This window comes from Prunus persica, chromosome G1, assembly GCF_000346465.2.
Source record: "Prunus persica cultivar Lovell chromosome G1, Prunus_persica_NCBIv2, whole genome shotgun sequence".
Classification (NCBI taxonomy): Eukaryota; Viridiplantae; Streptophyta; class Magnoliopsida; order Rosales; family Rosaceae; genus Prunus; species Prunus persica.
This window is the reverse complement of record NC_034009.1, coordinates 43,348,984-43,376,625: the sequence shown is the minus strand read 5'-3', so window position 1 is coordinate 43,376,625 and position 27,642 is coordinate 43,348,984. Positions and strand designations below refer to the sequence as shown.

The 27,642-nt window shown below is 35.8% G+C and overlaps 3 protein-coding genes across 4 annotated transcripts; 1 reads left to right on the top strand and 2 right to left on the bottom strand.

Moving 5' to 3' along the window:
• On the bottom strand, positions 3,548 to 4,810 carry LOC18791995 (cytochrome b561 and DOMON domain-containing protein At5g47530). The gene has a single exon (XM_020555263.1). It carries the CDS (start codon positions 4,782 to 4,784, stop codon positions 3,636 to 3,638), a length of 1,149 nt encoding a protein of 382 aa, XP_020410852.1. The 5' UTR covers positions 4,785 to 4,810; the 3' UTR covers positions 3,548 to 3,635.
• LOC18791205 (putative methyltransferase At1g22800) lies at positions 5,142 to 12,636 on the bottom strand. The gene is made up of 11 exons (XM_007222336.2): positions 12,420 to 12,636; positions 12,113 to 12,193; positions 11,147 to 11,225; positions 10,571 to 10,712; positions 10,403 to 10,472; positions 9,584 to 9,648; positions 9,406 to 9,484; positions 8,035 to 8,122; positions 6,447 to 6,511; positions 6,242 to 6,331; positions 5,142 to 5,496 (listed from the first exon to the last, which is right to left on the bottom strand). Exons 1-11 carry the CDS (start codon positions 12,579 to 12,581, stop codon positions 5,383 to 5,385), a joined length of 1,035 nt encoding a protein of 344 aa, XP_007222398.1. The 5' UTR covers positions 12,582 to 12,636; the 3' UTR covers positions 5,142 to 5,382.
• LOC18788897 (AP-4 complex subunit mu) lies at positions 15,543 to 23,066 on the top strand. 2 transcript variants are annotated; one of them, XM_020554863.1, is made up of 13 exons: positions 15,543 to 15,740; positions 16,203 to 16,297; positions 16,564 to 16,767; positions 18,802 to 18,918; positions 19,038 to 19,166; positions 19,974 to 20,100; positions 20,494 to 20,597; positions 20,704 to 20,808; positions 21,046 to 21,140; positions 21,336 to 21,423; positions 21,550 to 21,610; positions 21,748 to 21,821; positions 22,668 to 23,066. In XM_020554863.1, the coding sequence occupies exons 1-13, from the start codon at positions 15,683 to 15,685 to the stop codon at positions 22,764 to 22,766; spliced, it is 1,356 nt and encodes a 451-aa protein (XP_020410452.1). In that variant the 5' UTR covers positions 15,543 to 15,682; the 3' UTR covers positions 22,767 to 23,066. The 2 variants fall into 2 exon arrangements, with proteins under 2 accessions (XP_020410452.1, XP_020410454.1); XM_020554865.1 differs by lacking the exon at positions 22,668 to 23,066 and adding an exon at positions 22,346 to 22,483 and having other exon boundaries at positions 15,582 to 15,740.

Below are 27,642 nucleotides of genomic sequence, written 5' to 3'. Positions count from 1 at the left end.
TGACATGGCATGACACATCAGTTGCCACATAAGGTGGTCAGTTAAGGTGGTCAATGTTGTGTGTCTAAATAGCATTACTCTTAAATATAATCTAATGTATTTTTATTTTTATTTTTTAAAAAATTATTTTTTGTTTCAATATTGCCCCTTATGCCTTCAATCGAGTAATAGTAAATTATGTGATAATATTCATCCACTTATGACGTTTGTCATTGAATAGAAAAGGAAAATATCACAAACACATCCCAGAGAGCATTTAAATAAAAACCTTTATCTCATTCTCCTTCCAACCTGCTGTGCCGCCCCACTGTGCCAACCCACCTCTCTCACCCCTCCCTCACTGTACCAAACATAAACCTTCCAAAAGAAAATCCGTGGCAAAACTGTAAACTAAATATCATGATATTTCCTAAGATGCACTTCTCCTATGAACAATCAGTTGCATACCCCAAGAGCTGTTCTCCCACTTCTTCTTCACATCAGCAACCTTCATTGCAGCAAGCAATTCCTTTTTCTTGGGGACCATTTTGATGTCAATTTTGATGTAAGATACGGAAAGTCTCTTGAAATTCATTTGGCATAGCATGGTGCTTGGTGGATGACTGCATGTCTATTTTGGCACAATTTGCTTGAGCCTTTATTTTACATGTTTTTGGGGAAGCAAATACAGTAGCACATGACTTATTGGTAACAAATTTTATTTTTGTTCACCCTATGGTGGAGGTATATTACATACTCTTGTAGATATATTATCATATGGTGTAGGTATATTGTTCTCTTGCCTATTGCATGGTATATATATGTATTTTTCATATTTTCGACAACATATAATAGTATTTTATGTACCTTTTTTTTTAATAGGTAACATACAATTTTTATTTGTCTATTTTTGTATCTAAATTATAGGTGGTCTTCTTATTTATGTTCCAAACTTATAGGTAGTCTTTTAATTTATGTTTCTGACTTATAGGTAACACAATTTATCACTAAGTTTTTTCCATTGCTAATAATAACACTCTTCACCTGTATGTTAGGTACATAATTTCATGTGGGTGCTTGCCTGAGTAATTAGTATAATATGTGGATTTTCACTGTCATGAATTAATTAAATTTTATCCATATATTAGGTAAATATTGCCAAGGAAAGAATTGAAAATTTAAATTATGAAATTCAATTACGAGGAAATAATGCATTAAATTTAGATTTTCAATGTGTTTTCTTTATTTACCCCCATAGGTAAATCGACACAACAAAAAAGTAATAAAAGTCAAAGAACTTACATCTAAAACAAAAAACATGTGGACTAAATTCAATGACAACTAATTATTTTGGACTTAGATCTAAGAACCCCTTATATTTTCTACTCAAAGGTTCTTAAAGGGAGCTTCAAGCATTGATCAACACTTCTACTCATCACCATTTAAGAAAAATATACTTGTAAGTGTCCAAAGTTGTTATTGTCATAATTATTGCTAGAGTGATTGTCTTGCAATTCCTATTGGAAATGGCAGATGGTACCTGTAACACTAGTTTTAGAGGCATAGCCGTGCGGCTATACTCTTTGAATATATTTGAATATTTTAAAGGTATAGCCGGTTGGCTGTACTCTTTAATGTATCCAGGGTTTAGCTCTGATAATCCTTTTCCATGTAAACAAACAAACAAAATTGCAAAATCAGAAACATACGTTAATTGGACGCCATGGTAGCCACGGATAGAGGACTCGAACTCGTCACTACGAACGTCTAGGACACAGAGCAAGCCCGTGCCAGGTTTCAAGCAGTGTTCGAAAAATCGGCCTAGGCACTAGGCGGGAGGACACCTACGCCAGGGAGTTAGGCGGCCTGGAAGGATCTAGGCGGTGCCTAGGCGGCCTGAAAGGATCTAGGCGGCGCCTTGGCGGCCTGGAAGGATCTAGGTGGCCTGGGAGGATCTAGGCGGCGTCTAGGCGGCCTGGGCGGATCTAGGCGGCGCCTAGGCGGCCTGGGAGGATCTAGGTGGCCTGGGCGGGTCGTGTCCATAGTTATAATCAACTTAGGCATGCATAGTTTTCCAAAAATTTACTAGCAGCAAAACAGAGAAAAGACGCGAATCATGGAGAGTTACCAATCCTTCGATCTGAACATTCTGAGAGGGGAAGCAACCTCTTCTGTCTCTGCCACCTGAAGAGAGGATCTTGCCACCGCTGTAAAATCATCAAAACAAAACCAAATTTTCACAAAGAAGAAAAACAAACGCATTCAAATTTACAGATAAAAATACAGATAGAGAATTGTACGAACGGGTTGCCATGTAATTTCACGGAGAGAGCAAAAGAAGAGAAGAGAGACAGAGCAATAGTATAAGATGGGAAGCTTTGTCTCTCATGGGTGCGGAGGAACCTCTGTGTATGATGAATGTGAAGATGATTGCTAAACCCTAGTTGTCGAAGGACTGGAAAATTGGGCCTTGCTCACCCATGCCTTTCTGCTTTATTGATTTCTTTCTAGTATTAGAAGCCTAATGTTACTGTCTAATAAAGTCACTTAGAAAATCCTTGCATCTTCTGCTCTGCAACTACATGCTTATAAATTTATTTATTCATTTAAATATTTTGACTGTACAAGTGGAATAGCACTGTAGGGGTGGACGCTACTTTAGACTATGTGAATGAGTTTGATATTGAGGAGGAGGTAATAGTACGGGCCAATGAAATCTTCTTCAACAGATTCAAAGAAAATTTTGGTTGAAATTTTGTACACCTTTTTTCGGAGGCTTGCAGTGTACATATGCATAATCCTTATGGCTTTGGTGATGTCAAAAGAAGCATACATAATTGTTTATTCCAATTCTGGAATGAAGGGGAAGACACCTTCAACTAGTTTTAGCCTTTTAATTAATTAGTTACTGGCAAAAGAGAGATAAAACAATAATTCTGAGCTGGCAAAAACAGTAATTAATTAGTTACTGGGCAAAATCTTATCTGTGTTTGAGTGGGTTTGCCTAAGTTCTTGTTTTTGTTTACGAATTTCATAGCAAGTGTTACTGGTATGGTGTTTGGTTGGTGGGAAAACCTAGGAATTGAAGGGGTTGGTTTTCTTTTTGGTGGACTGGGGAGCAAGCAAATTTTAACACTCCTGAGCTGGGATTTTAGGTTTTTATTTACATGCATCAAGTTTTAATATTTGTAGTATGTAGTGGTTGGATTTTACATGCATAATCTTGCTTCTGTGGATGTGTGAAGTGGGTGAACAAAGGCCGTCCTTTGTAACTTCGGCCATAGTTTTTTTCTTACACAGAATCCAATAAACTATTTTAATCCAATTCGTGCGTATTGTTTAATTATGTGAAAGTTTTCATATTTTCTGAGAGGTTCATGTTTGTTGCAGATTGGTGACATCATTAGCAGGTTTGAGAAGAAGGGCTTCTATTTGAAGGTAATTTCCAACCAACGATGTTAAAATAGTTAAAATAAATTTATAGGTATTGGTTGACATTCGTATATCATCAAATTGAGACGTACTTTAACAAAAACAAAAAATATTATATATGATCCTTGAAATTAAAAATGAGTATTACAAATACAAAGTGTAAATAACTAACACGAAAATAAGTAAATACAATTGTAAAGCTAATTATCACTTCTTACACTACCTTAAACTACACTCGTGTCATCCTTATTTTGTTCTGCAGCTTGATCGGTCTTCCTTATCAAAACTAGAAACCATGCGCGTGCTTCTAACACTGCAGCAACACAACCCAAAACACCGATGGTGATAAGATATGAAAATTTCCACCATTTTCCTGGCTGAAGCATATCAAATCCTTTTAGGATGTTGACAATGCCGAGAATGATTGTTCCATAACCGACCAAGTAGTGAAACCAGTTCCAGAAAACTCTCTTCTTGTCTGTCTTGTTGGGCCTCAAACCCAAAGCAACCAACACCTGAAGTGTTGCAAGAGCAAAAAGAGTGATGCCTATGCATCGGTGTCCTTTATATTCAACCCCTGAAGATTTATGGCCGAGCCAAAGCCCGGTTGCGAACCCAGCAACTCCACCAAAATATCCCAGCATCTGACACGCCCTATGAACATGAAACCATGCTGGATCAGCAGCCTTGAAATGCCTCGCCACAATAGCCCCAACGGGCATCAGAATGCCCCAACTGATGGTATTAATAATTCCATGAGAAATCTTCACTCTGAATACAAAACTCGTTCCCCTCCTGACTGTTTCCACTTTCCCGGAAAGAAAATCCAGAGTTCCAAAGGACTGAACGTTTGGTCCGGACACGGAGTGCATCTGCGGTGTGTTTCCGGACAAAGTTCCTTGCTGCCAAACATGGTTGACGACACTGGCGTTGTTGGGAAGGCCTACGGTGGCGAAGATGACGATCTGGTTGTTCTCGTACACGGCGGAGACATCAAACAGAGGGAAGCTGAGATTTCCTTGCTCCAAACGAGTTCCATAGCTCTTGATCGGGGACGAGTAAACGGACATAGCTCCGTCTGTTCTCTTGAAAGCCACGATAGCTTGGGAGCCCACCATGCCAGTGGAGGTTGGGTTTATGGCCCATGCAACCCATCTGGAGTCGCTCACCACGGCTTGTGCGAACGCCACGTCGACGGTGCCTTTGGAGGGGTAATAATTCCAGTGTATCGTGGAGTTCAAAATCGGTAGATTATGGCACGCAGCAAAGGTCTTTTGGTTGAAGGCTTGGGGCGTGCAAGCTTGTTGTGACATGGTGACGAAAACTGAGCTAAATATGAGAGATGCGAAAAACAGACACTTGTAAAAAGCCATGGGATCGGAAGAACTTGGTTTTGAAAGGATGGGTTTCTGTTCATTGTGTTTTTGTATTTGATTTGATGTATCTATATATAGTGACATTTGTATCCTTTCCTCACTAGGAAAGGAAACAAAAATTTATGCCGACTTTCCTAAACCCTACAATATTACGATCTCCATTCTAATCACAATTACTAATCCAATTCCTATTTTGATAACTATTAGGGTATAGTTATTTGATATGTAAATATATTAGTTATAAATTTAAAATAGCAGGGGCGCTCTTTTACTAATTAGTTAAAGAACCATGTAGGCTGTGGCATAATACATTTTGGGGTTTGTAAGAACTACCTCCAAAAGAGAAATTGGAAATTACACAAAAAGGAAGTATCCACTAAAATATTTTGATTGGCAACACATTTTGGTTTTGTCCCAAAAAAACAAAGACCGCACATTTTGGTCCCGCAGTTTTTCTCTCACAAAATAAGTACATGCACAAGTGGCTCCTATAACTCTTAAGTATTATTGAAGAACTACATCAAGATCTTGTAGAGAAAGTTCACTTTTATTTGCTTAGAAAACAACAGCCAAGCCCCATGCAGAAAGAGCATCATCAACTTTCACTTCCAAATTGCTTATGGATGTCCTGAAAGGACACAGTTGCAGAGCCCCTCCTTTTTGCCCTCTGCTGAGATGGATGGTCCCTCCACCCTGTCATATAAATAACCTGCAAAACCAAGAACCACTCATACAATTATTAAGGCACATTGCCAGCATTGATCCAGTGAACATATAAGGAAACCCTTATTTTTCCATTTCTTTTTTGAGTGGTAATACACAGGGAAAATGATGGGCGATTCGAGCTCTAATTGCAGTCTCTACTACCTACTAACTACAATCAACAAAACCCTGCTGCCATGAAACTTTGCTTATACACTAGTATTATAGAGCACCCTTCAGTGGTTAAGTTATGAGACAAGTCCATGGCACAGACAGTATATAAGAGGAATACAAAACCTTGTTAGTCCACGTTTCAAGTTGTCAAATTTCATAAATGTGTACAACAAAGATGCCCTTAACAATCGACTGTTCCAAGCTCTCAGTTGACAACACTAAAACCAAAGCTGAGACAGAATCATGACAATCAAGTCAAAGTCGCATCCATCAAGACAAAGTCAAGGCCTCTCTCTCAACTCCAAGGTGCTTCGGGTAGCATGCTTAGGTAGGTTCCACAACTCAGAGTTGACTAGCCAAGCTCAGCCAATTAAATTTGGGACTTATGGTTTCAAACCACACATTCTGGTCAATGGTTCAAATTGAGACTCTTGACACAATATAAAACTTCCCTGACAGGATCCCTGGTCATTCAGACGTCCATTTATGTTTTAGTTTTTTCCCCAGTTATGATAAGGTTTATTACTTTATCTATTTTTTCAAGAAATGACTTGTAAGGGAGTTTGTTATATGCTCACCTGGAAGGTTGCAGGGATGGTGCCATCTTCTGCTGCAAACATTGAATCATAAATTGCAGCTGTGGCCAGAGCAGTTTCCCTCTTTAGAATCTGATTTGAATGATAAGAAGATCAGACCCATCAATAGGATTAGATAAAAGTGAAACATGAATATTACTTGATAATGTACACAAACATAGTCTGCCTAAAAGTAAATATATCTTACAGTGTTCCTTTGTAAAAGGGCATTGGTTTCACCCATGGCACGCAGATGTTCTACGAGATCCAGGGCTACAATGAAGGGAAAAGACCAAAAATAATGAATGACAAAAGACTTAGGCAACAGGAGTAAGACATGATATTCAAACAAGACAAATCACACCCAAAAAAATTGTTGCTATATAATGTACTCATTGCCTTCAAATATTATGCATGCTTATCAGTTCAAAACAAAAATAAAGTTTGTAGAACTAAGGAGTTTGATCTTAGAGCTGCCTAAACCAGTCATGTTTTTGACATACAAGTTGCCAACCCGGTCCCCACCAACTCCTCTTTCTTATGCAACCCAAGATAAACAAAACAAAGAAAAGAAAAAGGAACCGGGAAAGAGAGGAAAATTAGAGGTTGGACACAAGTCAAATTCGGATCAGATACTTTGTCCAAGTAATTATTGCCTTCTAAGCATGCTGAATTTTATTAAACAGTTTGAATGGAAGCGTATAATCAGGGCCATCCCTGACCATGTCCAAATGGTACCATGGTACAGGCCCCCAGTGTTAAAGGGTCCCCAAACTGTTTCGTACATAGGCCCTTTTTAAAGTATATATACATATATGAATCAATTTATTCAAACTTTATTCGTGGTTCGAAATTTTTATTTGGTATCTAGTTCTTTATCCTTTTGTCGGTTCATATTCAAAACTGACATCTATTATTTTGTTTGCTAATAGGTTAAATTCATTATGGACTTTAACTATTTCATGTGTTTGGAATTGTAGACTTTAAACTATTCTGTGACTTCCTCGAGGGAGTTAACACTCTTAGTAATACTTTTATATCAATTATTCATTCATGACTCCTAAGCTATAAAATAAAATAAAAATCTACCAAAATATGGCATCAAGAAAGACACTTTGTTTCTTTGTATGAGTAGCCCTACTTTCAATCTTTGCACAGTGCACTATAAAGCTGAGAACCAACCTGGGGTAAGAATTTCCATTTAACTTCCACCACTTCAACAGAACATAAACTGATAGACATTTTATCTTCTATGTACATGCATCATTTCATTGGAAAGCGGGACTTTATGCTCATGACATAACGTACGCGATTTTGCTAAACTATACTCAGTAGATATTTGTTATCATCCCCTCACCCACCCCTTCTGAAAATAAAAACAAAAAGCATCCTATCACCTACCCCATCAACCCTTCTTGTAACAGGAGATTGAAGGAGCTTAATCTACAAAAAGAATGAAAGCTTTAACCAAAAAAAAAAAAATAAAGAACTACGAAAAATATCACAATTTCAAATGAAGAGACCAAGTGAAGTTAGCATCTACCATGTCTAGCAACTCCTAAGATGGGAAGGGGAAAGTGAACACCAGTGGATAGACTACCATATTTGTATAACAGATTTATGTTCCCCTCCAACGACAACATGCAATCAAGCTTAAAGAAACACCACATAACGCTGAAATTGAAGGCATGAACATATTAAGACATGGAACATCCAAGTTTTAGCAAGTAAATTCATGAGTCCAAAATTATTACAATTACAGGTCCAGAGCTGTAACTTAGATGGGGAATGCTCACCACTTGGATATCTGACTACAAATTCGTCAACATCAACACCTGGAAGGGAAAAACCTGCCCTGGTCAAAAGATTGCCCGCATCCCGCACCTAAACCCCAAAAGAAAAGAGGGGGGGCATGAGGATTCACATGTGCAAATTTTGATTTTTAACCACTCAGTAATATACTTTTATGGAAACAAAACAATGCAAGAAGGAGAAAAAGATATTCATTTATGATAAAGAATAATAAGTAAATGCCTCGAGAAGGGGATTGTTAAAGTTAAGTCATCCAACCCAAAACGAATTGGCAATGGGTGAAGAAGCCAAAAATTTATATATCATCATGCAAGGCTTAGTATTCCTAATGTGGTGTTTAATACTCTCAACGCACCCCCTTACATGTGGCGCCATTGGGGAGACCAAAGATATTATACATTGTTTGTAATGCAAGGCTTAGAATTCACAAAAATGTTCTATACTCTCAACGAGCCCCCTTACATGTGGCATTGTTGGACCAAACACATGGATCAACTATATTGGGTAACGTGAAGCACGTCTGGGCCATCGGGTATGACACATGGATTGCCCTTTCCGATGCCACATTAAAATTAAGGCATCAAAGGGTGGAGAGGCATAATATCTTACATATTGACATGCAAGGTTTAATATTCCAAATGTGGGTTTCAGTACTCGCAGTGGGGATTAACAAAATAAGGGCAAAGAGAGCATGACAAAACACAAATATCAAAAAAGGTATGTCAAATATATCATGCAATAACTGCCATGATTATTCACATTTCTGGTCATCCAATTTTATATGAAATAGTATATACCAAAATCCCTGCATCAGCTCTCCATCCAGCACCCAAAGCATTCGCACCAGTGGCATAATTTTATTTATAATTGATCACTCATAAAATAACAAACTTCACAACAATCCATATCCAACCAGATGAAACCTGCCAAGTTGCCAACTATGCTCAAAATATTACAGGATACAGTCAATTCTTCCGGGAAGGTCACAAGTTGCAACTACCTTTTCAAACGCATGCAGAAGCTGATAGAAAGATAAAATAGGAAAACAAAAAGAAATGGAGTACTAACCTCAAGTGAATGTTTGATTTCATTAAAAATAACAATATAAATACAAACATTACTTTGAATTAATCAATTTTAGTATGCCAGGGAAATAACAGAGTTGTAAAGGAAATGATGACTCACTCTAAATTCCACTATATTACTTCTTTTAACGTTCCAGGAGTTATTAAAAAGAACAAATTCTTCTGAGGAAAATATCAAATAACCAAATGGAAAAATCCATATCAGCCCGAAAAACAAAACAACTACTCGGATCCCTTAGAAAATGAAAACCAATGCAATAAATTACATACTTGTGCCAAAGGTGATATTCGTGGACTGATGCCTCCTTCACGTTCCATTTGTGCCACTGTGCATGCTATTCTCAGCTCTCTAGTAACAAAAAAGAAGAAGTAAATAATCGACTGTGCATTTCTTAAGTAGTAAACTACTGTCAAGTTTTAAAGTAACTATAGATAAACAGAAAATAACTTTAAGGTTTCTCCACCAAGAATTGCAGCTAAAAATAGGCCATCTGGCTTCAATGCCAATCTGCTCTGTCACACACAAACATCTAGCTTAGATATTTCCATACAGTTACATTCTGAATTCTATACTGATGATGACAATGATGGCAGTGATGATCATATAACACCATGTATAGAGAACTAGAACAAAAAGAAAAAAGGATGCAAATATTAAATGAAAGTCATCAGTAAATTTGTAGGAATTAACTCTCTCAGAGCAACAACCATCATTTCATCAGCTAAGAAAATTACAAGCAACATAGTTCCCATTAACATTAAGTGCAATAACTTTTTCAATAAAGTCTAAACAATTACATAGTTTTCATGTGTATCAGGTTTTTAAGATTTAGGTATTTTATATCATGAAAAATAGCGTTTCATAAAAACAAAGTACTCATATTATCACTCAAATCATGCAGATATTTATTCTTTCACATCTATGTGTCAACGTAGAAGTATGCACGTATGTGCTTGGTGTGTGGATGTGTAGTTTTTTCCACAAATGCATGCTTATGTAGTTCTACTCTTGACTTTCTGAATTTGAGTATTCAATAAAGTGTAGGACTTTGACCAAATCTATTAAATCTTTTGGTATATAAATAGCTAACAGCTTAGACTTAAAACACTCGAATATAGTTTTGAAGGTATGTAAATATATGAAAATGATGAACCAATGCAGTAGCATAAACAGGCATTTCCAGAGCTTTTAATCTATAAATAAAATTGATCTTGAGTCTTGAGTCTTGAGTATTGAGGCATGCAACAAGAATGAAAGAGCAAATACCTGTATCATGGCTCCTGGAAGATCATTTGTCCAGTGAAGGCCCAAGCAACTTATTACCAGATCTAGAGAACTTCACACATAAAATTAGAGGGCATCATATCAAAAGTTAAAACTCACCAACAATAGTAAATTTAACCTAAACAAAGAAATGAAATTTAGAGGGGATACCTTTCTTTGACAGGTAAAAACTCTTCGTCACCAACCATAAACGATGTTTCAATGTTTTCACTCTGTATGCCATGCTCAGCATCTCTACATAGTTTTACCATATCATGTGATGTAGACATCATAATGAGCCTTTCGATGGCACCTAAAAGAAAATAATATAATATAAGTTATCTAAGTTATTGTAATTGAGCAAGCACACTAGGCCGTATGTCATACCCATCATAATGAACGTTCTTCTTTTGCCTTAGTTATATTCTCTTAGAAACAACTAGTGAATTAGGTTGTGCACACATGTGCCACAGAGAGTAAGAGCGAGACAGAGTTAAGAGAAACTCTTATTCTACTATTTTAGGTAAGGCTCTACTAATTGATAGCTTAATCAGACAATCACCATCACAGGACACAGATACAAATGTAGGATATCACACTAGTCATAAGATAATTTTCATAAACACGGCTCAAAACAATTATATTTAATCTCATTAACTTTGAAGAAAAAAATTATGTGCTACTCCATATGTTAAGAGCTAAACACAAAGATGAAAGGAGAATGGTATTACAAAACTAATTTCTTACCACGACCACGTAACAAACGCCTGACAGCTTCCAACGAACCTCCCAAACATAATGCTGTCGGAAATGTTTTCTTGCAATCCTGCAATATGAGACAAATACCAATTTAAACATTAAAAAAAGAAGAAAATATTGGTACTATAAAGGTCATGACATAGTACAGTTCTAACATTTCGCATATGGATACTGCAATGGCATAAGCTCAAACTTTGCATTTATCATTACTCTTTATAACAAATACATATTCTTAAATACAAAGTCAAAAAATCTTGTTTTGAATATTGAGCGCTAGGGACTTAAACTTGGAAAATATACACCGAGAAGGTTAGCAGTCCTGCTGTTAACTGAATACATCAGACGAGGGTGGAATCCAGTGCACTAGGAATAGTTTGTTATTGTTATGAGACAAGCTTTGGATACCAAATCATTTCTCTAAGAAAATCTTATACAAGACTAGGAATTGAGCTTCTGTGCAACGGAAAAAACATCACACAAGAAAGTTCGCTTAAGTTTGGAAAGAAACAGAACTACATTATTCAACCATATCAACCCACATATTGACAGGCAGGAACTTTCAAAAGAATATAGCCACTCAAGGAAATTGGAATCTAAGAATCATCAGAAGCCTAGAGAAACTATAGTAGAGGACCGCATGATGACATCATTCTTCAGCGACAAAATAGCCCAAGATACGCAATGCCATACAGATGCCAGAACTAACCGGGAAATAATTTGGTTGTTACTATAGTTTAGTGGTCAGAAGTGGTGTGATTATCATTACAAATGGACAGAAAGATGTGAGACAAGAAAAAGACCAACTCAGGAAAAAATAACCCTCTTAAAGCTAAAGACTTTGAAATAAGAGTGATGAAGCCAACAAATGCTAGAAGCAAAAAAACTATTTTGTAATCATAACCCAATCCGTAAATAGAACTAGTGGACTTAAACTAAAAAGAACTATCTTTTTACCTCCAAACGATCTAATAGATTCTCAGCAACAGTATCAACAAAAGAATCCTTCGAACGCATCAACCAAGCAGCTCGATCAAGCTGAAATTAAATAAATTTGTTCAGCAATACTAATCGTCTTTCAGTAGCTACTGAAGCTACAGTAAACACATAGAAAACTCAACACCTTCCGAACAATAGCAAATAACAAATTTTTCTGAAAAATAAAATGAAAATGAGTTAATCCAATAATTTCTCAGACTGCCGACCTCAACCCAATTGCCCAATTGAGACACTTCACAGATATTTGTGAACAAGAGATTTGAACCTGTTTGCGTCTGAAATGGCGATCGAAGATCTTGATCCTTGAGCTTTGAACCCCATCACTGTTGTCAGTACAGAGAGTTTTTGAGAATAAGATTGAGTGTGGAGCTTCTCTTCTTGTCCTCGATAACCAGCTACTCCGGCAGAGAGAAGACAAGCTTCTCATTTTTGCACTCCAGCTATTGTGTCTTGGTACAAAGTTTGGCACTCCTGCCTTTTTGAAATGCTAGTTTTTTTTTTTTTTTTTTTTTTTCGTTTTCTTGATTGCTCTCACATCATGCTGCGACAACTAGGGGGTGCACGTAAGTTTGAAACCAATATAATTTAGTCAATCTGCATTCCATTTGCGAGACCTTGAATATTTTGAGGTGCTTAGAAATTATTGTAAAATTTTTCACATATTTAGTGAATTTTTGGGAGTTTATTTGGTTTAATTTAATTTGTGGTTTATCGGAAGTGAATAATTAAATATTTAAAATTTTATTGATGTTAAATTTTTTATTTGGATGTCATAAGTTGAAAGTACGCTTGATTACGGGAATGGACGAGGAGTTTGCCTTGCACTCATGCATTATTACTATTCTAATATGTGATAATATGATTCCATGACACTTAATTTAGTTAGATCAATTTACTGTGGCAAGGTTTTATTTACTATTGATGCTCACCCCTACATTGATATTTTGGCAGGTTTGCAAAGTAGAGAATTAAGAGGTGAGAAGAACTGAAGATAACTTACAAGCTAAGAGGAAGCAGATCTTGCTTATGTAGATATTTTCAGATATTATTTGAGAAGGCTGATCGTTTAATCTTACTTTATTTATTTACTTTATTATGATGCATCAGGCACGACATTTTATCTTACTTTGGGTCCGGAGTGTGACACCATCCAATATAGATTGGATTGTGATGTATCCAATCCAATCCGATCAGATCAAAAGTTTAAATACAATCCAATCCGATCTAATTGAGAAAATACAATAATGAAATATAAAACATTTATCAGTACATTTAATCTAATCAAACATATTAATATATATAAATTTAAAATATAAATAAAATGCTAAAAAAAATTATTATGATATATAATATATTAAATATAACTCCCATTAAATGACTTCAAATGTTCATAACTTTTTCAATTACAAATACTACATAAGCAAAATAAGCATGAAACTAACTTAGATTGAATTGGATTCTCACAAGCAAAACCGTCATCCGATCCAATCATGTCAGTTTTGAAAATTAGAAATTCAATCCAATTCGCTAAATCATTGAAACCGATTAAAATTGGATTGAATTGGGATCGGTCAGTTTGGTTAGATTGGATCTTGCACATCCCTAACGACAATTGTGTGATTGTACGGCAGTGTAGCGGACGATACGGTGAGCAATATAGGTGATGAAGTTCGGAACTTGGTAGAGGAGATTCTTTTCTTCGTTTGTGTGTAGCTTTGCCTTGTTTTTTGTTTGTTCTCCTGCTCTTTTTCTTGAGTATTTTTTTCAAAGCATAATTTTTAATGATTTTTTAACATAAAGTAGGATGAAATGTGGTGATATTTAAAGGAACATTTTTGCTCACCACTTTAACTCAAGATATAGCCTCACCACCCTCCTAAAAACTTGACACATGTCTATAAGTTTAACTATAGTTAACCTTTTCTTTTTTATTTTCTTATGACATTATTATGAGAGATAAAAACATAACTGTGCTTTTAATAAAATTTAAAATAAAACATAATTATTAATATATAAAAAAAAACTCAGGTAGTCACCATGCACCACCACCCACCAAACCAACTTGTTCAGCCACCTCACCCCCACCGGTGGCAACCCCCTTTCCTTCTTGTCGCCGGAAATCCCCTATCCTCTCATTGAATAGGACCTCCACAATGGTCTCGGCAAAAGGTTGGTCATTGATGACTGCTTCTTGGGATCTTCGAACCATGGTAGACTCGACGAGCTTCATGGCTTCGGTGATTTTCTAGGTCCTGTTTATATAATCAATTCGGACTCAAAGTTCACCCAGACCGCAATGGATAGTTGGGGTTGGTAAAGATCGAGAATGGAGACTTGGGCGTGAGTTTTGGGGCAAAAGGGTTTTAGAATTTTAGAGATGGAAAATGAAGGTTTTGCGAAGACCCACATTTTTGTATTGGATAAAGCCATTGGCTTTTGTTGGGTTTTGCAGAGATTGAGCAAATTCAAATCTCTGCAAAATACATAATTGGTTAGTGGCTCGTTGAACCTTTATTAAAGCATCAAAATTGAAAATTTCTTTTGGTAATTGGGTCTCTGTGAACCCATTCTGTTGGTGGATGTCTGCTCCATAATCGGGAGGTAATTTGGTTGAGGTTACCTGGAGATAGAGGGTATAGCTGAGTATAAGTTTTGGATTTGACAGAGTTCACGCAGAGAGAAAATCATTGAATACGTATAAAATGAGGTGTTTCTGGCGGCGAGGAGAGGGTGTTGTCACTGGTTGGGGGTGGCTGGGTGTTGTTGGGTTTTTGTTATTTGTTTTAATAATTAGTTTTTAATTTTTAATTTTATTAAAAGAACTATTAAGTTTTTCTGTTTCATAATAATGTTATAAAAAAATAAAAAATAAAAGGTTAACTATAGTTAGACTTATAGATATGTGTCAAGTTTTTAAGAGAGTGATAAGGCTACAACTTTGGCTAAAGTGGTGAACAAAAATACTCCCAATATTTAATACTAGCCTCTCTGCACGCGCTTCTGCGCCTGCGAGAGGCTTTTTTAAAAAAAATTTAAATTTATTTTAGAATTAAAAAAGATAATGGATAGTTGTATTCCATAAAAATATGATCCATTATTTGAATTTTCTTTTAATTTTAATTTTTTTAATATAAAAAATTGTGAATTTACCACATTATCCTCATTTAATTAATAATTTAAATTCTTAATGTTTGCATTAACCAAGGACATTTTCTGGTATTTTGAATGTTTCACCATTCTCTGCCTTTTACTTTATATATATATAGATTACGGAGGAAATTGGCACACGAATGAAGGGGCTGGTAATATTGAAAAAGGTACCAAATGTGAAATCCAAAGTATCAAGAAAAAAAAATGATAAAATTAAAAGACAAAACGGTTTAAAAAGTAAAACTGTAAACTTGATTAGCTGAGCAAAGTTGGGTCTAATATACGAACAAAAGAAATCGGGGCCTCAACTCAACAGCTGAGCTTGAGGACCACCCACCGCATTTCGGACACAGGGAGGAGAAAGAAGTAAGCAAAGCCATGATCTCGCAGTTCTTCGTGCTCTCGCAGCGTGGCGATAACATCGTCTTCCGCGACTGTCAGTCTCTCTCCTCTCTCTCTCTCTCGCGACTGAGCCAATCTCAAATTTCAGTTACTCAGATTTTTAATTCCGATCTAAAATGTTCAGCAACTCAGTTCCTATGTAGTTCAATCTTCGTTTAGATCACTTGTTGCTTTTGGTATTTCGAGTTAGCTCTAAAGCACTGTTTTATTCAGCTCTAGACTCTAGTGGTTTTTCCTAGATCGTAGATGCATACTGTTAATTTTCCCAATTATTTTTTATTTATGAAGAGACAAATTGAGCTCTGTTTTTGAAGAATTTGGTACCATGTTGACCTTTTTGGAAACGGTTATGGCGAGAGATAGAAAAACAAGTCTAAAGAAACGTTTTTTTTTTTTCCATCATAAGAAAGTCTAAATAAATAAACATTTGAGAAATATGTTCTGATGGAGTTTAGTGCTGAAAGATGTTTCTTGATATATGATTTTGTTAATGCAGATCGCGGTGAAGTACCAAAAGGAAGTGCGGAGATATTTTTCCGGAAGGTGAAGTTTTGGAAAGAAGATGGGCAAGAGGAAGCACCACCTGTCTTTGTAGGTATTATCTTACCGAGGAATGTCTGGCATGGGTTAATTTTCCTTGAATATCTGGAACTGTGAAATGGTTTCCATGTACGCAGTGTACCCATTAAAGTGGTTAATTGGACATGATGATATCGATTTGTCAATTCCCTCTTTTTGTATTGCTTTGTTACAGTAGGTCTTGTCTTGGTTTATAACCCATTGTGCATGCATATTTGATTGGGTATGGAATGGATATTTGGTTTCTTGTGCTGACCTTTTCTTTACTCAATCGATAGAATGTGGATGGTGTCAACTACTTTCATGTGAAGGTTGTTGGACTATTATTTGTTGCAACCACAAGAGCTAATGTATCGCCATCTCTTGTCTTGGAACTTCTTCAAAGAATTGCCCGTGTCATCAAAGATTATGTTGGAGTTCTCAATGAAGATTCTATAAGGAAGAATTTTGTGCTTGTGTACGAGTTGCTTGATGAAGTCATAGTAAGTGCCTCTTATATTTTTTTAACTTATTAGGTGGATCTTTCTTTAGCATATATGACTTCATGCTTCTTATCATCACTATACGCTCAGATAGTTTTTATATTAGATTGAAAATTTAAAATGTAATTTGTTAGTTACCCTATTCTGTAAATCTAGAATTAACGTCCTCCTGTTGATCATTTTGTAAACATTACTTGTCCTTGTCCCTGATGATTTCCCCCCACCCCAAGGTTATATTCTTACAGTTATCCAAAGGACTAGTGCTTTTAAAGGACAGTTTTAATTAGAATTGTTCAAACTAAAGTTTAGCGCGCACACACACATACACGTATATATATGCATGTATGTATCAATTGGATTATTTGAGATTGGAATTTTAGAATGCAATAACTAGCCTTTCTTTTGAGAAGTGTTATAACTTTATGTTTTTGAAATATATGGATAAGGAATATACAATTTCACAAGCAGAAGGGTAGAGTAGAGGTTTCCTTTTAGAGGGAGAAGATTGACACTTATTCAATCTGTTTTGAGATTACCTGTCATTATTTAAGGTTCCTACAACTGTGGTCTAGAGGCTGGAGATTTTTTATAAGAATTATTTTTTAATTTTGGGGGAAGCAATGAAGGGAGGAAAAAAGGATCGCTTGGTTAAATGGGATGTGGTGACTCAATGGAAGAGAAAGGGGGTTTAGGAGTGGGGAACTTAGCAAGGAGAAATACAGCTTAAGTTGGGAGAAAAGGTTATGGAGAACTTAGCAAGGAGAAAGAAAGTTGGGAGAAAGGTTATGGGGATTTTAGGTGGAGAGGAATTTAATATGGCATGCTCTCATTAAGAGCGAATATAGGCTGTATGAGAATGGCTGGGATTATAACGTCCTGATAACGGGTTCAAGTCAGTGCCCTTGGAATGACATCTCTCAAGGCCTAAATTCTTGTGCTTTTCTTTGCAGATTCGGGGTGGGGAATGGAGAAAGGGTGGGGAAGAGAATGCGTGGGGGGAAACAAAATTTTATTCTCTTGCTTGTTTGTACAGATTATCACAATCTCATAATGCTCCTAGTGCTAGTTTGTGTTTGAACCCTTCTTCTTCTCCTTTATATTGGGATTTTGGGTTTCAAAGAAACGTGAATGACTCATAAGTGGGGAACTTAACAGAGTGACTACCTATTCTTAAAAGTATGGTGTTGATCCCATCTATGCAGGTTAGGAGAACTTGGGAGTTCAAGTTGTCAGGAGTTGTTTCTTGTAAGTCCTATTCATGGAAACTAATGGATGAGTCTTCTTTTCCTCTTTGTGGCCCCTCTAATGCAATTTGGAAGGCCAAAGTACCCCTAAGGTGTAGGTTCTAGCTTCAGTTATTGCTCATGGGAAGGTGAGCACCTTGGCATGGTGCAGAAGACGAAACCTTGTCGGTCTCCTTCTCCTCAATAGTGTGTATTCTACAAAGGCAATGCTGAATGTACGAACTACTGACTGCTCCCTTGCCCAGTTATGTATTTTTTTGTCGATAAGGCTAAGGCTGTATAAGGCCAGCTTGAGTTGGTCAATCCTAGCTTCTTGTGATGCTTTACTGTGTGAAATCTTATAGTTTTTTGGAGTTAGGAAGAGGGGTTTGGTACTAAGAAGATGTGTTGTATTGACAATATTTTAGGTTGTTTGGATGAAGAGGAACAAGATAATTTTTTAGGGTGCTAGGGAAAGGATATGGATCATTTGTGAGACGGAGTTGGAGTCCGGACATCCTTGTGGACGTTTCTTCAGAATCTTGGGACTGGTCTTTTCATGCTATTTATTGTGTTGGCGATGGTTTTACTTTTTGATGAGTGATGTTCAGGGAACACCTTGCCCCCTGTGTTATAACTTTCATTTTCTATCCAAAGAAAGTTTGTGTTTCATATAAAATAAAAAAGAAAAAAGGAAACAAAAGATGTTGATAAAATTGATAAGTGCATTCAAACTTTGTGATAATATCATCCATGGAAATTGAGAATATATTGAATCACTTGTGAGTTGACTTTTGTCTTTTCATGTCAGGATTTTGGCTTTGTGCAAACAACATCAACTGAACTGTTGAAGTCTTATATCTTTAATGAGCCAATTATTCTTGATTCTGCACGTTTATCATCTATTGGCCCTACTGGCCTTTTTATGGTATGGTGTCATCTATCAATTAATTACTTCAGAAAATAAATTGTGCATGTGTGGAATATTATTTCCGTTGTTAACTTAGTAGCATTTTAGTTATTGACTACCAAAACTGATGCATGCAGCAAGGGACAAAGAGAATGCCTGGAACAGCTGTCACAAAATCAGTTGTTGCAAGTGAACCTGGCGGTAGGAAGAGGGAGGAAATTTTTGTGGATATAATCGAGAAGATCAGTGTTACTTTTAGCTCTAGTGTGGGTATTTGTGTCTTTTATTGACTATTATGTGCAACCACTCTTTACTGATAGGCATTAAAATATAACAATTATAGTAGACATAATAGTAAGTTCTTACAGTTTCTAACTAGCAAAATTTGATGCCATCTTAGCCAAGTGTTGTCATGAACTTCTTTGGTTTGATAAGGAAATCCTGCATTTTTAATGTCATATGGTATGTCCAGTGGTTCTTCTGAATGAGATCAACGACATCTCTGTGGTATTTAAATTTTATTCTGTTCTGTTCTTGCTATCCAAAGGTGACTGCTTATCCCTTTAGGCTGTATCTAATTTCAAGCATTTTCTTTTCTAGACCTTATATGGAAATTCCACTTATGTGGTTCTTTAAAGATAGTATAAATTATGTTTTAGATGGATTCATACACCATAGAGGGGCTGATTATCAGGGAACAGGTTGCTTAGTAGCAGCTAATATTAGGGTTTTCGAAGTAAGAGCTGAAAGTAAAATAAATACTAGAATCCTAGTTTTCATATCGGGCACTTGCATCCAGACCAAAAATAATCTTTGAGGTTCTACTGCTCGTAGCTTTAGCCTTAAACTTTTAAAATGGATAAGTATTTACCAACCAATCAAATGGCACATCAATCATTCTTGTAAATATGCATGTGGTACATAAACTTTACTAGCAGATTCTTTTGACTTAATTCTAGGCTTTTCCCGAACTTGCCTATATTTATTCAATATATATGGGAACAGTACTATATAGTCAATTAGATGTGCAGCATTGTTGTATTCCTTTTAGTTAATCTAATGTTGTTACACAGGGGTACATACTGACTTCTGAGATTGATGGCACCATTCAAATGAAGAGCTATCTCACTGGCAATCCAGAAATCCGATTAGCTCTTAATGAGGACCTCAGCATAGGAAGAGGTGGAGGATCGGCATATGGTATTTGTCTTACATGGCACCAAATTGCTGTTATGTTTTACAAGTTCACAACTATCTTTCGAAAATCAATATTTTCATGTGTATGGTGGGGTGTCATGGAGTTGTCTGAGGTGTTATGGTCAAAGCATGATGGTCTGATTTAAGATTTTGAGTTGTGAAATTTTATCTAGTTTTTAGATTGATGAACTAAAAATTTGGGGTAAGATTTTTAATGGATTATATGACCCCAAGAAAAGTCCCTCCTTCTTATGTTTTGAACTATATGATACTAGTGACTACAATCATCAACTGCAATGCTTGGGAGTAGCTTTAATATGTTTATATCTTGGCAAGTGTTTCTTATCAAGCTTTATCTAGTCCTTTCACAATCTCAAATGCTGCTTTCTCTTACAGACTATAGGAGTTCCTTTGGCTCAGGAGCAGTGATACTTGATGATTGTAATTTTCATGAATCTGTGCGTCTTGATAATTTTGAAGTGGACAAAACTCTGACCCTGGTAAGTGAAAATGAGCCAGATTATTCTTGTTTAGATAAAAGGTATTCGACTAATTTGACATCTGTTGTTTAAATGATTAATCGGTGCTCCGTGCTACTAATTTTAGGTACCCCCTGATGGTGAATTTCCTGTCATGAACTACCGTATGACTCAGGAGTTCAAGCCTCCTTTTCGTATTAATGCTTTGATTGAAGAAGCAGGAGCGCTTAAGGTGAATACTGTTTCATAAGTTTCATCTTATGGTTTAAGGTTGTGAAATTAACCGGAAAAAAAAATATATTCAGGAAGATAAAGAACCAGATTTTTATCAAGATATTGAATATCCTGGACTTACACTATTATGATGGCCTTTGTGGAATATGTATTCTTTTTGACTTTGTATTATTCAATATCATTTATAGATCATGTAGTGCTGGTAGGAATTTACAGTTTGGAATTGCCACTGTAGGCCGAAGTGATTCTGAAAATATTTGCTGAGTTCCCATCAAACATTACTTCAAACACAATTGCTGTACAAATGCCACTACCTAAATATACAATCAGGTAACTGTTGACTTATTATTTATTGCTAAGAGAATATTAGGTTTTATTCAATGCCATCACTATACCATTTGATATGATGAAATGGTAAGTGCTTTTGCATGACTCTTTAATCTATTAATTAGATGCTGAATTTCCCTATAAAATTTTCTTCGTATTTCAATGTTGACATTTTGGTGCCATTGTTCTTTATCTCAGAGCCAGTTTTGAGTTGGAACCAGGAGCAGTTGGGCAAACAACAGATTTCAAGGAAGCAAATAAGAGACTTGAATGGGGTTTAAAGAAGGCAATAAATTATCATCAATTTAGTTATATGTTCATGTTATCGAGTTATTAAGTAGTCGTTTTAGCAGTGCTTAACTATTCACCCATTTAATGCCTCTACTATACTGACAAGTTCAATGCAAAACAGATTGTTGGTGGATCTGAACATACACTGCGTGCCAGACTGACCTTTTCACCGGAAGCACATGGTATAATTTTATCATTGTTTTACTATGGGTTTAGTATCTCCTTCATTACTTTCATTCAGATACACATTTTATGTACGTCTCATTATATGTACACATCATTATATGTACACATTCATGACATTACCTGCTCAATGCAGGAAATATAACAAAAGAATCTGGTCCAGTTAGCATGACATTTACAATACCTATGTATAATTCTTCAAGACTTCAGGTAAGCCATTGTCATAAGTTTCAAACTTACCTCTCTCAAACCATGCAATGGGTGTAAATTTATGGTTAAAATCTTTTCTGTATATTGTTCATCTCTTTATGGAAGTCCTGTTGAATTTGTTGCTCGTATCCTGTTGCTATGCGAGTCTTTTTGGTCAGGTTGTGTTCTATGAGTTGGGTTGGGCTGCTAGCCCATCTTGATAAATTGTCCATACAATCCATGTTACTAGGTCACAGGTGTCTTTATAAAACTGTTTACATAGGCGCATAAAAAAGCTAATAACAGTTTCTCTAAAGCTATCTCGTTTTGGACTTGAAAGGACCAATATCAGTTGAATCTGTGAGTTGAATGTGGGTCCAGATTTCATATCCCATCCCAACCTAAATCTCGACTATGGCACGCCCTTGTTATAGTCCATAAAAGGTTTCTTTTTAAATATTTTAAAAAGGGTTGATTTCTAATGGAGCTATAAAAATGCATAAAATGTCGTTTCTTATTTTGAAATATATTGTGTAATGGAACAGGTTGGCAACGATGCCTGATATCTATCCCACCCTCTTAGCATTAGTCGCCCCAGCCCTATAACAATGCTATCCCCAGTGCTTTTTTGAAAAGAAAAAGGAAAAGAAAAGAAAAGAAACTACTAAAACTTCTTTTATAGGTAGGTCTTGACAGGGCAATAGGTAAAGAATGATTACTTGATACATTCTTCCTTGTGTTTGACTGTGCAAGGAGGCTTCATGTTCCTGCATTATGTGTATTGTGCAATGATTACTTTCATGTTGTTTATGTGTTAAGATTGGATAGCTAAACTGTGTTGTTTATTTCCATCTCTTGCCTATGAAGGTAAAGTACTTGCAGATAGCGAAGAAATCTGGAACTTATAATCCATATCGGTGGGTAAGATATGTCACGCTCGCCAATTCATATGTTGCTCGTATATGATCCAATAAAGCTTCATATGTTATGGTATTTCGCGGTGGAGGAATTGGAAAGAAGGTTTCTAGTTCCAAGATGTCTTATGAAACCCTCACTCTATTCCTTCTTTGGTGGGTCTGGATATTTCTCTATTCTTTTTCAGTGGTTTCATTTCTTGACCAACATTAGGCTGTATCGTTGGATTTTTTTGGTGGACAATTGAATTATTGAATTGCTCCTTCTGTAGTGCCTGTTCAATAACTATATAAATACACTCAAATTGCAATGGGATTTTTTATATACTATATTTTCATTGATTTATATGGAGATCTTTGCCATATTGGCAAGTCCATGCACCAACCTCCAACCTGCTTAGCTACCAAAAAGAAATAGGAAAGAAATGAAAAGGCAAGAAGCGTGCTTTTGACATTTGTGGTAATGATAGATAAACAGTTGAGCGAATTGTTTTTAATCCCTGATCTTCTGAATGTTGCATTGATAGGTGTGGTTTATTTGTATTTTTATTAAATAACCCTGCATGAAATCACTCCCAAAGAAGTCAGGAGCCTCCACCAAAAACAATCTTCTTCTTCTCTTCTTCTGTTGTTTTCTTAATTTAGTTAGGCAGCTTAGGGATATTACCCAAGTCATGAACCAGTGAATGTATCACTGAGCCTTTTCCATAGGGATTTATTTTCAAACGCCTGAGCAATATAGCTTAGACATGGCCAAGCTCCAAAAAAAAGTGATTCTGACAACGTTTCACAAAAAACTTCAATGTACTTTTAAGTGGTTTTTCATGAAGCACTTGGATTTTTTGTATACATATTCAATGTGATTCAAACAAAATCGCTTATGAGCAAAGTGTTTTCAATAGAAACCATCTCAAACGGACTCTTAATCAAGAACGATGGTCAGTTCTATTAACGCAGGCTTGCCATGAAATGATAAAACCATCCCTTCCACAGTTTTACTGCTGCAAGATATCCAGATTCGTGAATCCTCAGAACGAACACGTAATAACCAAGTTTGTCACCACAACTTTTGGGCTTTGCTTGCAAGTTCAGTGACGGGTTATGAGAAAATCAACTTTAACAGTTATAGCTAAACATTCACAACCGGACTTTTTACAGCGTGATGTTTGTGTATTTAAAACTGTCATTATTGACAATTTATTCATGTCTTGCAGCCAAACATCATGCTTTTTGAAAGTGAAAAAAAATTCCTTTAAAATAGTATCTGGTCTTATATATTCTTTGTATGTATAAAATCAATATAATTTTAGTGTTTAAGATTGATCAATTTTTACTTACCATGATTGGAGAAGTCATGGATCATAAAACTTAGATAGGGAATCAAGGAATTGGAAGTGGATCAATAACTCCTAGTTGATCTTATTTCTAATTTTGAGGGTATTTGATGACCGACTTTGACATGAAACCCAAATAACTTTTGATTCCCTTATGTGTTTATGTGTTAACAAACGTATGAGAAATCATGAATTGGAATAATTTTAATAGTATAATAAAAAAAATCCAAAGAAAACTAGAACGAGGTAATTTTGATTATAAAGAAGGAATGTATACTCTCTTTTTTGGGGTGTTTTGGGAGAAATAAGGGCATCCATCATTCAAGAAAAACTAGAAGCTTTATGATTCATGTAAATTTGAAGAATATTATATATAACAAAACTTTATATGATTCAGCAGGGTTGATGATCTGTCCAAAGTTCGAAGGAGTTAGAATTTGACAAGAGGTGTTTAACTTCTTTTAACAGTGATTCTAAAATTTACTTTTGCTTTTAACTAAAAGCAAGTACCTACTTCAAAATCACGCAGCTCACTTTAACCTTGAGTCGAGACACCCTTCTAAAAACTCTTTTCCAAAGTGAGAGAGTGGGTAGCCTCATAGGCACCTAGGAGGCTATAGGGCTTTCTATGGAGAGCCATCTTTTCGCAAATTGCAATCTCTTTACGTTTGATTCAAGTCTTATTCTTTTTAGCTTGGAAAAATGGAAATATTCTTACCCGCCAACTTGGACCAACTTTTGTCTAGTAAATTTTTTTGCTACTATAGAACAATGTCGTTATCGTGATCATTATGTACATCAATAATGTTCATAAGAGTGATGGCATAACATCTTTATTTTCTTCTTTGTAATGAATTATTTGAGAGGGAGGGTTGGAAACTTCATTGATAATAATTTCATTTGGATTATTTTGAAGTTTAGAAGAATTTTCTGAAATTTTAAGTTGAAGGAAAACTTTTTTCATGCAGAATTATTGAGTTTTATTTATTTATCAAGGTTTGATTTTAAAAACAAAATTGGACTCTCTTTTGGCTTGAGTTTGTGAACTTTAATCGAGATTAAACAAACCTAATTTATTTTCTATAAAATTAGGGTTTTCTTTCTTTCTTTATTTTCTAAACCTAAGGAGGACAAAAATGTACAAAATGGCTAGTTTCAATGTCTCCCTTCCCTACATGGCTTGCAACTTGCAAAGGAGATATAACTCTTCTCAAGCAGTCAAACAAACCAAATGGAAAAAGTCCAAAGAACACCACTTCAAATCCCACAACTAGTAATACTTTGGTGGCCATGAGCCCTGGAATACAAACAATCAAACATCTCTGTTTCTGACAAAACTGTCGTGCACTTCATCATCGTGTGATAGATATACAGTAATACATAGCAAGTGGTATCCTTATATATTATATTAATCAGTTCTTGGTCTAGCTGTATTTTGTATATTTCTCTTTCTCGTGTTAGAAGATGTCTGATATTCGAACACGCCATTCCTGGCCCATTAAAGCCTAAAAAAAAGTCATAGATTGTGACTTTCTTTCTCCAATCTCAAATAGGCAAGTCTTAACAGCACTAAGTTACTTCAAACTTGTAGTAGGATATCAAATTATTCCATTACCCAATTAGGGTTTGACATTGCGGTTCTTTTGTTCAAAAATAAAGGCAAATTGAATACCAAAATGGCAAGGATCGATTGCTTTAATTTGAGTCCATGGTCCATGCCAATTGGCTTCTGAGCAAAGCATTGCCATTGTTGTGAAAAGCAATGATCATCTGAACTTTATTTTGTATATTTGAGTCAGTTGTCGACATGTGCAACAACTGCCAAGGGCTGTTCTAAAATGGTGTCTCACCGACTTACAAGTTGCATCAGCAAAATCTTTGTCTGAACCACACCCCTCCCTTCCCAAACCCTCCAACCCCCACAATACAGACAAGCATATAAACAAAATAATTTATGCTAACTGGTCGCTGGTTGTTACTCTTTGACGGTACAAGCAAGAATATTATTAGTTTTAATTTCTTATAATGAAAAACTATATATATATATATAGCAATTTAATTATGTACTTCTCCATGAATCAATAGCTCATTTTGTTCCGTATTTGTTTTTATAATTTGCCCACATATGAAGAAAGTTAAGATTTCATCTCAAAATCAATCGACAATGTTAGAGTAGTCCAATTCCTTATAAGTCTATGTTAAACCTCTTAACTTTTCAATATGATAAAGACTCTTAATAAAGCTTTTCATAGTGAGTCATTTACTCTACTAATATAGGGTTTGAAGTTTATGGTCCAAACTTATTATTATTTTGACTAAGTGATATTCGAAACAACTCTAATGTATGCGGACCTAACTCGAGTACAAGGGGTGGCCACCGCCTTAGCCGCCGCATAGAACAACTTCCATTTGTTTCTAAAACTCGACAGTCGTTGCGTAAAAAAATAGGCCAGCCAAAAGAAATCGTTCACTTTTGACCCAAAATAGAAAGAAATCGTTCACTGTGCTGCAGACAACGAAACAAACCCCAGTCGTTGTCTATTCTAATTTTCTAGAACAAAGTAGGACACGTGGGAATTATTTTATTTTATTTTTGATAGGACATGTGAGATATAGCTAGTAGATTAATAGTTGGGTTTCCTATACAGGATTGACTAACATAGTTTTCTTAGTAATATTATTAGAGCATCTTAAGGAGTGTCTTCATATTTTACCCAAATTCTAATTAAAATAATCAGAAAGTTAAAAATATCTATCAACTTAAAAAGTGGTTCTTCCAGTAATGCTCTCTATTTTAGTTAATCTCAAATATTTTATTATTTTCAATTCATTTAAAAAAAAATTTTAAAAACCCAAAATAAAAAGTAGCCCACCACCGAACCTCTCTCTCTCTCTCTCTCTCTCTCTCAGTTTTCAGTCTCTCAGTTTTCAGATTTGGCAAGCCTTGAATTTCTTTCTCATCCTTACTATAGATGTAGCAAGCCAAAATAGCGAGAAAGGTAGCAACGCTGCTAGAGCGATGTTTTTCCTTCTTTTTCCGCCCCTAATTCATCATTAATATTCTCTTTGTAATTTTTACTTATAAAAAATGTTGAGTTACATTATTGATAAATATAAATACTTAATTTATTAAATGAGTTTAAATATGCTTAATAGGTTAAGATGATTAAATGAGTTAAACTAGTTAATAAGTTAATCTAAATAACAATTCAACCAAATTCTTTTTTTTAAATATTTAAAAAAACCAGTCATAGTCTAAACTACAAGGGGAATGGGGTTTTTCACACACACACTATCGTTATGAGGGTTCGAACATGAGACCATTGGTCTGCAATTCAATGTCATTTTTCACTGAATTAGACCTTATTAGCATTAGGGATGGCAACGAGCCGGGTAGGGGCCATCTATTGCAATACCATCCCCATCCCTACTTCTCATCCCCGCCCTTGTACCCGTTTAAGAGGTTTCGGGGAATCCCTTTTCCCGTCCCCATAGGAGAGATATCCCCCATCCCTACCCTAAATCTTCCATGCCAAAATGGAAGAGCTCCTGGGCTTAGCCTTATTTGTTACCAAAACAAAATTATAAGTCTGA